This window comes from Ranitomeya imitator, chromosome 8 (assembly GCF_032444005.1).
Source record: "Ranitomeya imitator isolate aRanImi1 chromosome 8, aRanImi1.pri, whole genome shotgun sequence".
Taxonomy (NCBI): Eukaryota; Metazoa; Chordata; class Amphibia; order Anura; family Dendrobatidae; genus Ranitomeya; species Ranitomeya imitator.
Genome location: NC_091289.1, coordinates 173,424,025 through 173,440,959, shown reverse-complemented (window position 1 = coordinate 173,440,959; position 16,935 = coordinate 173,424,025). Strand labels below are relative to the sequence as shown.

Sequence of the window (16,935 nt, the reverse complement as noted above, 5' to 3'; positions counted from 1 at the left end):
CCCACACAGTAGTATACTGCACAGCCCACACAGTACTATACAGCACTGCCCACACAGTAGTATACAGCACTGCCCACACAGTCGTATACAGCACTGCCCACACAGTAGTATACAGCACTGCCCACACAGTAGTATAGAGCACTGCCCACACAGTAGTATACTGCACTGCCCACACAGTAGTATACAGCACAGCCTGCACAGTAGTATAGAGCACTGCCCACACAGTAGCATAGAGCACTGCCCACACAGTAGTATACAGCACAGCCCACACAGTAGTATACAGCACTGCCCACACAGTAGTATACAGCACTGCCCACACAGTAGTATACTGCATTGCCCACACAGTAGTATACAGCACAGCCCACACAGTACTATACAGCACTGCCCACACAGTAGTATACAGCACTGCCAACACAGTAGTATACAGCACAGCCCACACAGTAGTATACAGCACAGCCCACACAGTAGTATACAGCACTGCCCACACAGTAGTATACTGCATTGCCCACACAGTAGTATACAGCACAGCCCACACAGTACTATACAGCACTGCCCACACAGTAGTATACAGCACTGCCAACACAGTAGTATACAGCACAGCCCACACAGTAGTATACAGCACAGCCCACACAGTAGTATACAGCACTGCCCACACAGTAGTATACTGCATTGCCCACACAGTAGTATACAGCACAGCCCACACAGTAGTATACAGCACTGCCCACACAGTAGTATACAGCACTGCCCACACAGTACTATACAGCACTGCCCACACAGTAGTATACAGCACTGCCAACACAGTAGTATACTGCACTGCACACACAGTAGTATACTGCACTGCCCACACAGTAGTATACTGCACTGCCCACACAGTAGTATACTGCATTGCCCACACAGTAGTATACTGCATTGCCCACACAGTAGCATAGAGCACTGCCCACACAGTAGTATACAGCACAGCCCACACAGTAGTATACAGCACAGCCCACACAGTAGTATACAGCACTGCCCACACAGTAGTATACTGCATTGCCCACACAGTAGTATACAGCACAGCCCACACAGTAGTATACAGCACTGCCCACACAGTACTATACAGCACTGCCCACACAGTACTATACAGCACTGCCCACACAGTAGTATACAGCACTGCCAACACAGTAGTATACTGCACTGCACACACAGTAGTATACTGCACTGCCCACACAGTAGTATACTGCACTGCCCACACAGTAGTATACTGCACTGCCCACACAGTAGCATAGAGCACTGCCCACACAGTAGTATACAGCACTGCCAACACAGTAGTATACTGCACTGCACACACAGTAGTATACTGCACTGCCCACACAGTAGTATACTGCACTGCCCACACAGTAGTATACTGCACTGCCCACACAGTAGTATACTGCATTGCCCACACAGTAGTATACTGCATTGCCCACACAGTAGCATAGAGCACTGCCCACACAGTAGTATACAGCACAGCCCACACAGTAGTATACAGCACAGCCCACACAGTAGTATACAGCACTGCCCACACAGTAGTATACTGCATTGCCCACACAGTAGTATACAGCACAGCCCACACAGTAGTATACAGCACTGCCCACACAGTACTATACAGCACTGCCCACACAGTACTATACAGCACTGCCCACACAGTAGTATACAGCACTGCCAACACAGTAGTATACTGCACTGCACACACAGTAGTATACTGCACTGCCCACACAGTAGTATACTGCACTGCCCACACAGTAGTATACTGCACTGCCCACACAGTAGCATAGAGCACTGCCCACACAGTAGTATACAGCACTGCCAACACAGTAGTATACTGCACTGCACACACAGTAGTATACTGCACTGCCCACACAGTAGTATACTGCACTGCCCACACAGTAGTATACTGCACTGCCCACACAGTAGCATAGAGCACTGCCCACACAGTAGTATACAGCACAGCCCACACAGCAGTATAGAGCACTGCCCACACAGTAGTATAGAGCACTGCCCACACAGTAGTATACAGCACTGCCCACACAGTAGTATACTGCACTGCACACACAGTAGTATACTGCACTGCACACACAGTAGTATACTGCACTGCCCACACAGTAGTATACTGCACTGCCCACACAGTAGCATAGAGCACTGCCCACACAGTAGTATACAGCACTGCACACACAGTAGTATACTGCACTGCCCACACAGTAGTATACTGCACTGCACACACAGTAGTATACTGCACTGCACACACAGTAGTATACTGCACTGCCCACACAGTAGTATACAGCACAGCCCACACAGCAGTATACAGCACTGCCCACACAGTAGTATAGAGCACTGCCCACACAGTAGTATACAGCACTGCCCACACAGTAGTATACTGCACTACCCACACAGTAGTATAGAGCACTTCCCACACAGTAGTATACAGCACTGCCCACACAGTAGTATACAGCACTGCCCACACAGTAGTATACAGCACTGCACACATCCCCCCTTCCCTCCCCTCCTCCCAAGAATGGCCGTACAGTCCAGTAAAAAAAAAAAAAAAAACACACAAGCTCCTCACCTCTCAAAAGAAAGCATTTGCACTACTAAAGCAGGATGGCACCATTGAAGCTCTAAAAAACTATAGGGAGAAAAATACTTTATCTAAAAAACTAATTAAAGCTGCCAAAAAGGAAACAGAGAAGCACATTGCTAAGGAGAGTAAAACTAATCCCAAACTGTTCTTCAACTATATCAATAGTAAAAGAATAAAAACTGAAAATGTAGGCCCCTTAAAAAATAGTGAGGAAAGAATGGTTGTAGATGACGAGGAAAAAGCTAACATATTAAACACCTTCTTCTCCACGGTATTCACAGTGGAAAATGAAATGCTAGGTGAAATCCCAAGAAACAATGAAAACCCTATATTAAGGGTCACCAATCTAACCCAAGAATAGGTGCGAAACCGGCTAAATAAGATTAAAATAGATAAATCTCCGGGTCCGGATGGCATACACCCACGAGTACTAAGAGAACTAAGTAATGTAATAGATAAACCATTATTTCTTATTTTTAGTGACTCTATAGCGACAGGGTCTGTTCCGCAGGATTGGCGCATAGCAAATGTGGTGCCAATATTCAAAAAGGGCTCTAAAAGTGAACCTGGAAATTATAGGCCAGTAAGTCTAACCTCTATTGTTGGTAAAATATTTGAAGGGTTTCTGAGGGATGTTATTCTGGATTATCTCAATGAGAATAACTGTTTAACTCCATATCAGCATGGGTTTATGAGAAATCGCTCCTGTCAAACCAATCTAATCAGTTTTTATGAAGAGGTAAGCTATAGGCTGGACCACGGTGAGTCATTAGACGTGGTATATCTCGATTTTTCCAAAGCGTTTGATACCGTGCCGCACAAGAGGTTGGTACACAAAATGAGAATGCTTGGTCTGGGGGAAAATGTGTGTAAATGGGTTAGTAACTGGCTTAGTGATAGAAAGCAGAGGGTGGTTATAAATGGTATAGTCTCTAACTGGGTCGCTGTGACCAGTGGGGTACCGCAGGGGTCGGTATTGGGACCTGTTCTCTTCAACATATTCATTAATGATCTGGTAGAAGGTTTACACAGTAAAATATCGATATTTGCAGATGATACAAAACTATGTAAAGCAGTTAATACAAGAGAAGATAGTATTCTGCTACAGATGGATCTGGATAAGTTGGAAACTTGGGCTGAAAGGTGGCAGATGAGGTTTAACAATGATAAATGTAAGGTTATACACATGGGAAGAAGGAATCAATGTCACCATTACACACTGAATGGGAAACCACTGGGTAAATCTGACAGGGAGAAGGACTTGGGGATCCTAGTTAATGATAAACTTACCTGGAGCAGCCAGTGCCAGGCAGCAGCTGCCAAGGCAAACAGGATCATGGGGTGCATTAAAAGAGGTCTGGATACACATGATGAGAGCATTATACTGCCTCTGTACAAATCCCTAGTTAGACCGCACATGGAGTACTGTGTCCAGTTTTGGTCACCGGTGCTCAGGAAGGATATAATGGAACTAGAGAGAGTACAAAGGAGGGCAACAAAATTAATAAAGGGGATGGGAGAACTACAATACCCAGATAGATTAGCGAAATTAGGATTATTTAGTCTAGAAAAAAGACGACTGAGGGGCGATCTAATAACCATGTATAAGTATATAAGGGGACAATACAAATATCTCGCTGAGGATCTGTTTATACCAAGGAAGGTGACGGGCACAAGGGGGCATTCTTTGCGTCTGGAGGAGAGAAGGTTTTTCCACCAACATAGAAGAGGATTCTTTACTGTTAGGGCAGTGAGAATCTGGAATTGCTTGCCTGAGGAGGTGGTGATGGCGAACTCAGTCGAGGGGTTCAAGAGAGGCCTGGATGTCTTCCTGGAGCAGAACAATATTGTATCATACAATTATTAGGTTCTGTAGAAGGACGTAGATCTGGGGATTTATTATGATGGAATATAGGCTGAACTGGATGGACAAATGTCTTTTTTGGCCTTACTATGTTACTATGTTACCTCTCCTCGAGCCCGCGCTGCTCCCTGCTCCTGTGTCGGTGGCTGCCACCGCACTGCCTGGGACACAGTGAGTGCGCGATGATGCGCACCCGCTGTGTCAGAGGCAGAGTGGGGGATGATGGGAGAGGGAGCATCAGGTGACGCTCTCTCCTCCATCATTGCTTTGAACTGTACCGGCAAACGCCGGTATAGTTCAATGCGGCGGGGGAGTCGGCGCTGGCGGCAGGCGGGCCCCCCTGCCTCACAGGGGCCCCATAGCGGCTGCGTGACTTGCCGCTAGCTGGGGGCCCCTGGGGGAGTGTGGGCCCCAGGCAGCGGCCTGGTCTGCCTGCCCCTAACGCCGGCCCTGCATAGCAGTAATTAGTCCTCTTGCATATAAGGGGTGAACATAAGGAGTACCCCATTTTGCATGCAAGGGGTGAACATGAGGAGTACCCCATTGACCATATGCACTCCACATTCTTAGTGTTGTATGTCTGATGCACCTTGCACTTTGTGGTGAATAGTATTTTGATACTTTTTTTATCTAGTAGATTTACATTAAAAGTTATATGTTAAATCCAAAACGCTGTTGACATATGATTAGTTGCATTATATCACTGACTAAAAGATTCCTACAACACATCTAGATAAGTTCCTTGGTGGGTCTAGTTTCCAAACTGGGGTCACTTGTGGGGGGTTTCTACTGTTTAGGTACATCAGGGGCTCTGCAAACCCAACATGACGCCCGCAGACCATTCCATCAAATTCTGCATTCCAAAACGCCACGTCTTCCCTTCTGAGCCCCGACGTGTGCCCATACACTTTTCTCCCACATATGGGGTATCAGCGTACTCAGGACAAATTGGACAACAACCTTTGGGGTCCAATTTCTACTGTTACCATTGGGATAATACAAAACTGGGGGCTAAAGAATAATTTTTGTGGAAAAAAAAGGATTTTTATTTTCACGGCTCTGCGTTATAAACTGTAGTGAAACACTTGGGGGTTCAAATGTCTCACAACACAACTAGATAAGCTCCTTAGGTGGTCTAGTTTCCAAAATGGGGTCACTTGTGGGGGTTTTCACTGTTTAGGTACATTAGGGGCTCTCCAAACGCGACATGGCGTCTGATCTAAATTCCAGCCAATTCTGCGTTGAAAAAGTCAAACAGTGCTCCTTCTCTTCCAAACTCTGCCGTGCGCCCAAACAGTGGTTCCCCCCCACATATGGGATATCAGCGTACTCAGGACACATTGCACAACAACTTTTGGGGTCCAATTTCTCCTGTTACCCTTGGGAAAATAAAAAATTGGGGGCGAATTTTTACATTAAAAGTTATATTTTAAATCCAAAACGCTGTAGACATGTGTTGTAGGAAATTTGAACCCCCAGGTGTTTCACTAAAGTTTATAACGCAGAGCCGTGAAAATAAAAACATTTTTTCCCACAAAAATGATTTTTTAGCCCACAAAGTTTTATTTTCCGAAGGGTAACAGGAGAAATTGGACACCAAATGTTGTGCAATTTGTCCTGAGTACGCTGATGCCCCATATGTTGGGGTAAACCACAGTTTGGGCGCACGGGAGAGCTCGGAAGGGAAGGAGCGCCGTTTTACTTTTTCAATGCAGAATTGGCTGGAATTGAGATTGGACGTCATGTTGCGTTTGCAGAGACCCTGATGTGCCTAAACAGTGGAAACCCCCAATTATAACTGCAACCCTACTGCAACCCTAACCCAACACACCCCTAACCCTAATCCCTAACCACACCCCTAACCCCAACACACCCCTAACCCTAATCCCAACCCTAAGAACTCTAACCACACCCCTAACCTGAACACACCACTAACCCTAATCCCAACCTCAACACACTCCTAACCCTAATCCCAACCCTAGCCATAAATCTAACCACTCCCCTAACCCTGACACACCCCTAACCCAACTGTAAACGTAATCCAAACCCTAACTTTAGCCCTAACCAGGGCCGGACTGGCCATCTGGCAATTCTGGCAAATGCCAGAAGGGCCTGTCTGGTCATGGGCTGCCTTGTCTGCTACATTGTTAGCAGAATCTGTGTTCTCAAAACTCCCATACTGTTAAGAGCTGTGACGGTGAATTGGTCTTGTAGTAAATCTTTCTTTCCACCATCCAAGGTAATATTAGTGATATATACTCATCTGGTTCTTGGGGATGGGGACAACATGGGCCTGTGTGGTTTCAAATGGCAGGGATGAATTTCAGCCCCAGTCCGTACCTGGCCCCAACCCTAACCCTAATGGGAATATGGAAATACATATTTTTTATTTTATTATTTTTCTCTAACAGGGTGATAAAGGGGGGTTTGATTAACTATTGTGGGTTTTTATAGCGGGTTTTTATGTTTGGCAGCCGTCACACACTAAAAGACGCTTTTTATTGCAAAAAATATTTTTCGTGTCACCACATTTTGAGAGCTATAATTTTTCCATATTTTGAGCCACAGAGTCGTGTGAGGTCTTGTTTTTTTTTGCGGGACGAGTTGACGATTTTATTAGTACCATTTTCGGGCACATGACATTTTTTGATCGCTTTTTATTCCGATTTTTGTTTTGGCGTTGCGGAATTGCCATGGAAATTTCCGCTGCAATTCCGAACGTGTGCACATAGCCTAATGCTTGCAGTCTGGGGCCACTTAAGGGTTAACAATAGGAAGCCCTTTTTTTCCTTTTCCCATCCACCCTGCCCTGTGCTTGTCTGCACCATTTCTCCAGTACTCACAGGCACTTACTCCCCCTCTCTCCTCACTGCTCCTCCCACCAGTCACAGTTCAGTAAGCTGCCGGCTCTTTGTATCGGATCCTTCACGAACAACACATCACTAGTTCCTGGCTGATAACAGTGAACAATAGACTGCGCAGCAGGAGCTCACAGCCCGGCAGAGGCCTGTGCACACCCCTCAGCCATCGTCAGCCCAGCCGGCAGCGATAGGGTGTACTGCGCCACGTGACCCGCCCTCCTCCCAGACACAAACACTGGGGCGTGGTCAGCTCCCGGCTGGCGGTGACGTCACGCCGTGTCTGTGAGCAGCAGCGCTGGGATTCGGATCAGTAATGGCGGCCGGGATCTCAGCGGAGGAGCGCAGCGGAGACAGAGGCTGACCGGCCCGGGAGACCGACACTGCGGCCGGGGCAGGAAACCGTCCCGACAGACACCGAGGCCCTACAAGCCTGCTGCTAGGAGCCCCTCCAAGGCCCAGGTATCCGCGCCCGAGGCCCCGTGTAACCTGCTCCGCGACATGGGGAACTGCCTGAAGTCGCCGACATCGGATGATATCTCCCTCCTGCACGAATCGCAGTCTGATCGGGCGAGCTACGGGGACGGCACCGACGGGGATCAGGAGCCGCCGCCCCCTTACCAGGTACGGAACAATGGCCGGGCCCGGGAGCGAGCGCGGGGCTGCGTGTGCACGTGTGAGGTGCGTGTATATAGTGCGTGTGCACGTGTGAGGTGCGTGTATATAGTGCGTGTGCACGTGTGAGGTGCGTGTATATAGTGCGTGTGCACGTGTGAGGTGCGTGTATATAATGTATATAGTGCGTGTATATAGTGCGTGTGCACGTGTGAGGTGCGTGTATATAGTGCGTGTGCACGTGTGAGGTGCGTGTATATAGTGCGTGTGCACGTGTGAGGTGCGTGTATATAGTGCGTGTGCACGTGTGAGGTGCGTGTGCACGTGTGAGGTGCGTGTATATAGTGCGTGTGCACGTGTGAGGTGCGTGTATATAGTGCGTGTGCACGTGTGAGGTGCGTGTATATAGTGCGTGTGCACGTGTGAGGTGCGTGTATATAGTGCGTGTGCACGTGTGAGGTGCGTGTATATAGTGCGTGTGCACGTGTGAGGTGCGTGTATATAGTGCGTGTGCACGTGTGAGGTGCGTGTATATAGTGCGTGTGCACGTGTGAGGTGCGTGTATATAGTGCGTGTGCACGTGTGAGGTGCGTGTATATAGTGCGTGTGCACGTGTGAGGTGCGTGTATATAATGTATATAGTGCGTGTATATAATGTATATAGTGCGTGTGAGGTGCGTGTATATAATGTATATAGTGCGTGTATATAATGTATATAGTGCGTGTGAGGTGCGTGTATATAATGTATATAGTGCGTGTGAGGTGCGTGTGAGGTGCGTGTATATAGTGCGTGTGAGGTGCGTGTATATAATGTATATAGTGCGTGTATATAATGTATATAGTGCGTGTATATAATGTATATAGTGCGTGTATATAATGTATATAGTGCGTGTATATAATGTATATAGTGCGTGTATATAATGTATATAGTGCGTGTATATAATGTATATAGTGCGTGTATATAATGTATATAGTGCGTGTATATAATGTATATAGTGCGTGTATATAATGTATATAGTGCGTGTATATAATGTATATAGTGCGTGTATATAATGTATATAGTGCGTGTATATAATGTATATAGTGCGTGTGAGGTGCGTGTGAGGTGCGTGTATATAATGTATATAGTGCGTGTGAGGTGCGTGTATATAGTGCGTGTGAGGTGCGTGTATATAATGTATATAGTGCGTGTGAGGTGCGTGTATATAATGTATATAGTGCGTGTGCACGTGTGAGGTGCATGTATATAGTGCGTGTGAGGTGCGTGTATATAATGTATATAGTGCGTGTGCACGTGTGAGGTGCGTGTATATAATGTATATAGTGCGTGTGAGGTTCGTGTATATAGTGCGTGTGAGGTGCGTGTATATAATGTATATAGTGCGTGTGAGGTGCGTGTATATAATGTATATAGTGCGTGTGAGGTGCGTGTATATAATGTATATAGTGCGTGTGAGGTGCGTGTATATAATGTATATAGTGCGTGTGAGGTGCGTGTATATAGTGCGTGTGAGGTGCGTGTATATAATGTATATAGTGCGTGTATATAATGTATATAGTGCGTGTGCACGTGTGAGGTGCGTGTATATAATGTATATAGTGCGTGTGCACGTGTGAGGTGCGTGTATATAATGTATATAGTGCGTGTGAGGTGCGTGTATATAATGTATATAGTGCGTGTGCACGTGTGAGGTGCGTGTATATAATGTATATAGTGCGTGTGAGGTGCGTGTATATAGTGCGTGTGAGGTGCGTGTATATAATGTATATAGTGCGTGTGCACGTGTGAGGTGCGTGTATATAATGTATATAGTGCATGTGAGGTGCGTGTATATAATGTATATAGTGCGTGTGAGGTGCGTGTATATAATGTATATAGTGCGTGTGCACGTGTGAGGTGCGTGTATATAATGTATATAGTGCGTGTGAGGTGCATGTATATAGTGCGTGTGAGGTTCGTGTATATAGTGCGTGTGAGGTGCGTGTATATAATGTATATAGTGCGTGTGCACGTGTGAGGTGCGTGTATATAATGTATATAGTGCGTGTGAGGTGCGTGTATATAATGTATATAGTGCGTGTGAGGTGCGTGTATATAATGTATATAGTGCGTGTATATAATGTATATAGTGCGTGTGAGGTGCGTGTATATAATGTATATAGTGCATGTGAGGTGCGTGTATATAATGTATATAGTGCGTGTGAGGTGCGTGTATATAGTGCGTGTGCACGTGTGAGGTGCGTGTATATAATGTATATAGTGCGTGTGAGGTGCGTGTATATAATGTATATAGTGTGTGAGGTGCGTGTATATAATGTATATAGTGCGTGTGAGGTGCGTGTATATAATGTATATAGTGCGTGTATATAATGTATATAGTGCGTGTGCACGTGTGAGGTGCGTGTATATAATGTATATAGTGTGTGTGCACGAGTGAGGTGCGTGTATATAATGTATATAGTACGTGTGGGGTGCGTGTATATAGTGCGTGTGCACATGTGAGGTGCGTGTGTATAATGTATATAGTGCGTGTGCACGAGTGAGGTGCGTGTGTATAATGTATATAGTGCGTGTATATAATGTATATAGTGCGTGTGCACGTGTGAGGTGCGTGTATAATGTATATAGTGCGTGTGCACGAGTGAGGTTCGTGTATATAACGTATATAGTGCGTGTGCACGTGTGAGGTGCGTGTATATAATGTATATAGTGCGTGTGAGGTGCGTGTATATAATGTATATAGTGCGTGTGCACAAGTGAGGTTCGTGTATATAATGTATATAGTGCGTGTGCACGTGTGAGGTGCGTGTATATAATGTATATAGTGCGTGTGCACGAGTGAGGTGCGTGTGTATAATGTATATAGTGCGTGTGCACGAGTGAGGTGCGTGTATATAATGTATATAGTGCGTGTGCACGAGTGAGGTTCGTGTATATAATGTATATAGTGCGTGTGCACGAGTGAGGTTCGTGTATATAATGTATATAGTGCGTGTGCACGAGTGAGGTTCGTGTATATAGTGCGTGTGCACGTGTGAGGTGCGTGTATATAGTGCGTGTGCACGTGTGAGGTGCGTGTATAGTGTGTGTATGGGGGGGCTGCGTGTGCACGTGTGAGGTGCGTGTATATAGTGGGTGTGCACGAGTGAGGTTCGTGTATATAATGTATATAGTGCGTGTGCACGTGTGAGGTGCGTGTATATAGTGCGTGTGCACGTGTGAGGTGCGTGTATAGTGTGTGTATGTGGGGGGGCTGCGTGTATATAATAGTGTGTATGGGGGAGCGCGGGGCTGCGTGTATATAATGTATAGTGTGTGTATGGGGGGCTGCGTGTGCACGTGTGAGGTGCGTGTATATAATGTATATAGTGCGTGTGCACGAGAGGTTCATGTATATAGTGCGTGTGCACGAGTGAGGTTTGTGTATATAATGTATATAGTACGTGTGCACGTGTGAGGTGCGTGTATAGTGTGTGTATGGGGGGGCTGCGTGTGCACGTGTGAGGTGCGTGTATATAGTGTGTGTATGTGGGGGGGCTGCGTGTATATAGTGTGTATGGGGGAGCGCGGGGCTGCGTGTATATAATGTATAGTGTGTGTATGGGGGGCTGCGTGTGCACGTGTGAGGTGCGTGTATATAATGTATAGTGTGTGTGGGGGGGCTGCGTGTGCACGTGTGAGGTGCGTGTATATAATGTATAGTGTAGTATATAATGTATACTGTGTGTATGGGGGGCTGCGTGTGCGCGAGTATATAATGTATAGTGTAGTATATAATGTATGGGGGAGCGCGGGGCTGCGTGTGCACGCGCGGGGCTGCGTGTATATAATGTATAGTGTGTATGGGGGGGCTGCGTGTGCACGTTTAAGGTGCGTGTATATAATAGTGTGTGTATGGGGAAGTGCGGGGCTGTGTGTGTACGTGTGAAGTGCGTGTATATAATGTATAGTGTGTGTTTGGGGGAGCGCGGGGCTACGTGTGAGGTGCGTGTATAATGTATAGTGTGTGTGTATGGGGTAGCGGGGGGCTGCGTGTGCACGTGTGAGGTGCGTGTATATAATAGTGTGTGTATGGGGGAGCGGGGGGCTGCGTGTGTACGTGTGAGGTGCGTGTATATAATAGTGTGTATATGGGGAAGTGCGGGGCTGTGTGTGTACGTGTGAGGTGCGTGTATATAATGTATAGTGTGTGTTTGGGGGAGCGCGGGGCTACGTGTGAGGTGCGTGTATAATGTATAGTGTGTGTGTGTATGGGGGAGCGGGGGGCTGCGTGTGCACGTGAGGTGCGTGTATATAATGTATAGTGTGTGTATGGGGGAGCGCGGGGCTGCGTGTGCACGTGTGAGGTGCGTGTATATAATGTATACTGTATGGGGGAGCGCGGGGCTGCGTGTATATAATGAATAGTGTGTATGGGGGGGCTGCGTGTGCACGTTTAAGGTGCGTGTATATAATAGTGTGTGTATGGGGAAGTGCGGGGCTGTGTGTGTACGTGTGAAGTGCGTGTATATAATGTATAGTGTGTGTTTGGGGGAGCGCGGGGCTACGTGTGAGGTGCATGTATAGTGTGTGTGTATGGGGTAGCGGGGGGCTGCGTGTGCACGTGTGAGGTGCGTGTATATAATAGTGTGTGTATGGGGGAGCGGGGGGCTGCGTGTGTACGTGTGAGGTGCGTGTATATAATAGTGTGTATATGGGGAAGTGCGGGGCTGTGTGTGTACGTGTGAGGTGCGTGTATATAATGTATAGTGTGTGTTTGGGGGAGCGCGGGGCTACGTGTGAGGTGCATGTATAGTGTGTGTGTGTGTATGGGGGAGCGGGGGGCTGCGTGTGCACGTGAGGTGCGTGTATATAATGTATAGTGTGTGTATGGGGGAGCGCGGGGCTGCGTGTGCACGTGTGAGGTGCGTGTATATAATTGTATAGTGTGTATGGGGGGGCTGCGTGTGTACGTGTGAGGTGCGTGTATATAATGTATAGTGTGTGTATGGGGGAGCGCGGGGCTGCGTGTGCACGTGTGAGGTGCGTGTATATAATGTATAGTGTGTGTGTGTATGGGGGAGCTCGGGGCTGCGTGTATATAATGTATAGTGTGTATGGGGGGCTGCGTGTGCACGTGTGAGGTGTGTGTATATAATGTATAGTGTGTGTGTATGGGGGAGCGTGGGGCTGCGTGTGTACGTGTGAGGTGCGTGTATATAATGTATAGTGTGTGTGTATGGGGGAGCGGGGGGCTGCGTGTGCACGTGTGAGGTGCGTGTATATAGTGTGTATGGGGGAGCGCGGGGCTGCGTGTGCATGTGTGAGGTGCAGGAATGCATTGATCCGCTTACTTTATGCATGGGGCTATGGGAATAAAAAATTGTTATACTCGCCTTCTGGCGGTGTGTATATAATGTATAGTCTGTATACAAGTGTGTGTATATATAGTGGAGAGGACGGGACTGCGTGTGAGGTGTGTGTGTGTATATATGTAATGTATAGTGTGTTTATACATATAGTAGACGACGGGGGCTGTGTGTGTGTGTGTATAATGTATAGTGTGTATATACATATAGTAGACGACAGGAGCTGTGTGTGAGGTGTGTGTGTATATAATGTATAGTGTGTATACAAGTGTGTGACCATGGGGCTGCATGTGCACGTATGAGGTGTGTGTAATCTACAGTGTATCTCTATCTGTGTGTGTATATGTGTGTAATGGGGAGGACATGGCTGCGTGTGTCCGTGTGAGGTGTGTGTAATGTATGTATAGTCTATACAAGTATCTATTATATACAATAATATATGTATTACACATTATGGCGAGTCTTAATGTATAGTCTATACAAGCGTGTAATATAGAAATGTATGTGTATAGATCGCAATTTGTGTATGTATATTATGTATGGTCTGTATATATGTGTGTACACATATGGATGTACAGGTCCTTCTCAAAAAATTAGCATATAGTGTTAAATTTCATTATTTACCATAATGTAATGATTACAATTAAACTTTCATATATTATAGATTCATTATCCACCAACTGAAATTTGTCAGGTCTTTTATTGTTTTAATACTGATGATTTTGGCATACAACTCCTGATAACCCAAAAAACCTGTCTCAATAAATTAGCATATTTCACCCATCCAATCAAATAAAAGTGTTTTTTAATAACAAACAAAAAAACCATCAAATAATAATGTTCAGTTATGCACTCAATACTTGGTCGGGAATCCTTTGGCAGAAATGACTGCTTCAATGCGGCGTGGCATGGAGGCAATCAGCCTGTGACACTGCTGAGATGTTATGGAGGCCCAGGATGCTTCAATAGCGGCCTTAAGCTCATCCAGAGTGTTGGGTCTTGCGTCTCTCAACTTTCTCTTCACAATATCCCACAGATTCTCTATGGGGTTCAGGTCAGGAGAGTTGGCAGGCCAATTGAGCACAGTAATACCATGGTCAGTAAACCATTTACCAGTGGTTTTGGCACTGTGAGCAGGTGCCAGGTCGTGCTGAAAAATGAAATCTTCATCTCCATAAAGCATTTCAGCCGATGGAAGCATGAAGTGCTCCAAAATCTCCTGATAGCTAGCTGCATTGACCCTGCCCTTGATGAAACACAGTGGACCAACACCAGCAGCTGACATGGCACCCCACACCATCACTGACTGTGGGTACTTGACACTGGACTTCAGGCATTTTGGCATTTCCTTCTCCCCAGTCTTCCTCCAGACTCTGGCACCTTGATTTCCGAATGACATGCAAAATTTGCTTTCATCAGAAAAAAGTACTTGGGACCACTTGGCAACAGTCCAGTGCTGCTTCTCTGTAGCCCAGGTCAGGCGCCTCTGCCGCTGTTTATGGTTCAAAAGTGGCTTTACCTGGGGAATGCGGCACCTGTAGCCCATTTCCTGCACACGCCTGTGCACGGTGGCTCTGGATGTTTCCACACCAGACTCAGTCCACTGCTCCCTCAGGTTCCCCAAGGTCTGGAATCGGTCCTTCTCCACAATCTTCCTCAGGGTCCGGTCTCCTCTTCTGGTTGTACAGCGTTTTCTGCCACATTGTTTCCTTCCAACAGACTTACCATTGAGGTGCCTTGATACAGCACTCTGGGAACAGCCTATTTGTTGAGAAATTTCTTTCTGGGTCTTACCCTCTTGCTTGAGGGTGTCAGTGATGGCCTTCTTGACATCTGTCAGGTCGCTAGTCTTACCCATGATGGGGGTTTTGAGTAATGAACCAGGCAGGGAGTTTATAAAAGCCTCAGGTATCTTTTGCATGTGTTTAGAGTTAATTAGTTGATTCAGAAGATTAGGGTAATAGGTCGTTTAGAGAACCTTTTCTTGATATGCTAATTTATTGAGACAGGTTTTTTGGGTTATCAGGAGTTGTATGCCAAAATCATCAGTATTAAAACAATAAAAGACCTGACAAATTTCAGTTGGTGGATAATGAATCTATAATATATGAAAGTTTAATTGTAATCATTACATTATGGTAAATAATGAAATTTAACACTATATGCTAATTTTTTGAGAAGGACCTGTATATACTATTCACGTATGCTTACGTATGTACATTCACACATCACACTTGTTATACAGAAAGTGTGTGTACACTCTCACACTCGCACTACATGTATACAAGCATTTTTTAATGTGTATGTGTGTGTGTATATACAGGTTACTAGGTTTTCACACTATACTCTGGCCCCCAACTTTATCAACACTTTTTTACAGCAGTCTAGCTCCTAACTCCCTCTGCATGGCACAAAAATTCCTTTTAGAAAGCCCACCCACCCCTCATACAGTGCAGTCCAGTGGGGGTTGCTGGTCTTGCTCACCACCTACGTCATCCGCACAGCGCCTCTAATCTCACTTTTGCTCAGGCGTACTTCACTCTGCCCTGTAAGGCAGTGCAATGTACTATCATTCGCCGGCTTTACTTCCGGGTCGCCTGCGCTGTCTTGTCCTCTCCTAGCGTAAATTCTTATTACAGTACTTTGTGCTACCCTCAGCACTTCGTAGTATGCCTGCGTAGGATTGTGGGTGCTGTGCGGCAGGCGTAGGATGTGTTCTCTACATGAAGGACGGTGACTGCGGGGAGAGGAGTTGTCAAACGACCTGCAACACCTACTGGACCGTGCCATGTGGGAGGATTATAAAAGGTAATTACAAAGGAAGCTGCCAGCAGCGGATCTTGATGATTTGCCCAAGTGCATTCAGCGTGGCAGAGCCTTGCTTAAGGTATGTGCACACAGCATATCTCCGGCTATTGAACGCAGGTGATTCCGCATGCGTTCACTGTACTGTGAGGAATCACCGCGTCCAATACATTGTACTGGTGAAATTTCTCTTGCAGAGGCTCGTGTCTCTGCAATATAAATAGACATGCTGCAGTCTGGAAAGACACGCCACATGTCCGTCTCCGCAGGCGTCTGTGAATGCATAGTGGGCATGGGATTTCTTGAAATCCCATCCACTATGCTGTAACTTCTGGTCACTGCACAAGTACGCAGTGTCCAACCTGCAGCGATTACTGACTGTGGGCACCTACCGTCAGACGGCCATTAATAACCTCACTGATGGCCCCCTGCATGATGGCTTGCATAACCATGACCAGTAAGGCCCAGACTCTGTGTGCACCAGTTCTTCACCATACCCATTTCTACAATTTGTGGGACTAATTTAACCCCTTTCTGCCGAGGCTAATTTTTGCTTTTGCGCCTTTTTCTTCCAAGAATCAAAGAATCATGACTTTTTATTTTGTTTTTTCCTCTAGCATAGACACATTAGGGTTTTTTTTTTCGTGTACAAGTCATAGTTTTGTCGGACATCATTAATTTTATATTTTTAAAAGCAGGAAAAAAATTAAACGGTAGTAAAAATAAATTGCTCTAGTATTTTATTTATTTTTTTTAACATTTGTGTTCATTGTGATTAAAAATGACTTACTAACATGATTTTGCAGCAAAACCAATTAAGAAAAAAATACATAGCTCAGATTTCTGAA

The 16,935-nt window shown here is 46.1% G+C and overlaps 1 protein-coding gene across 1 annotated transcript in view; it reads left to right on the top strand.

Annotated features, from left to right (window-relative positions):
- Positions 1-7,378: 7,378 nt before the first annotated feature.
- The window catches only part of RNF11 (ring finger protein 11), a 38,765-nt gene continuing 29,208 nt past the window's right edge, over positions 7,379-16,935 (top strand). The window contains exon 1 of the mRNA XM_069737929.1: positions 7,379-7,942. Coding sequence (XP_069594030.1) covers positions 7,820-7,942 — 123 coding nt within the window. The 5' untranslated portion in view covers positions 7,379-7,819. The remainder of the gene's footprint in view (positions 7,943-16,935) is intronic.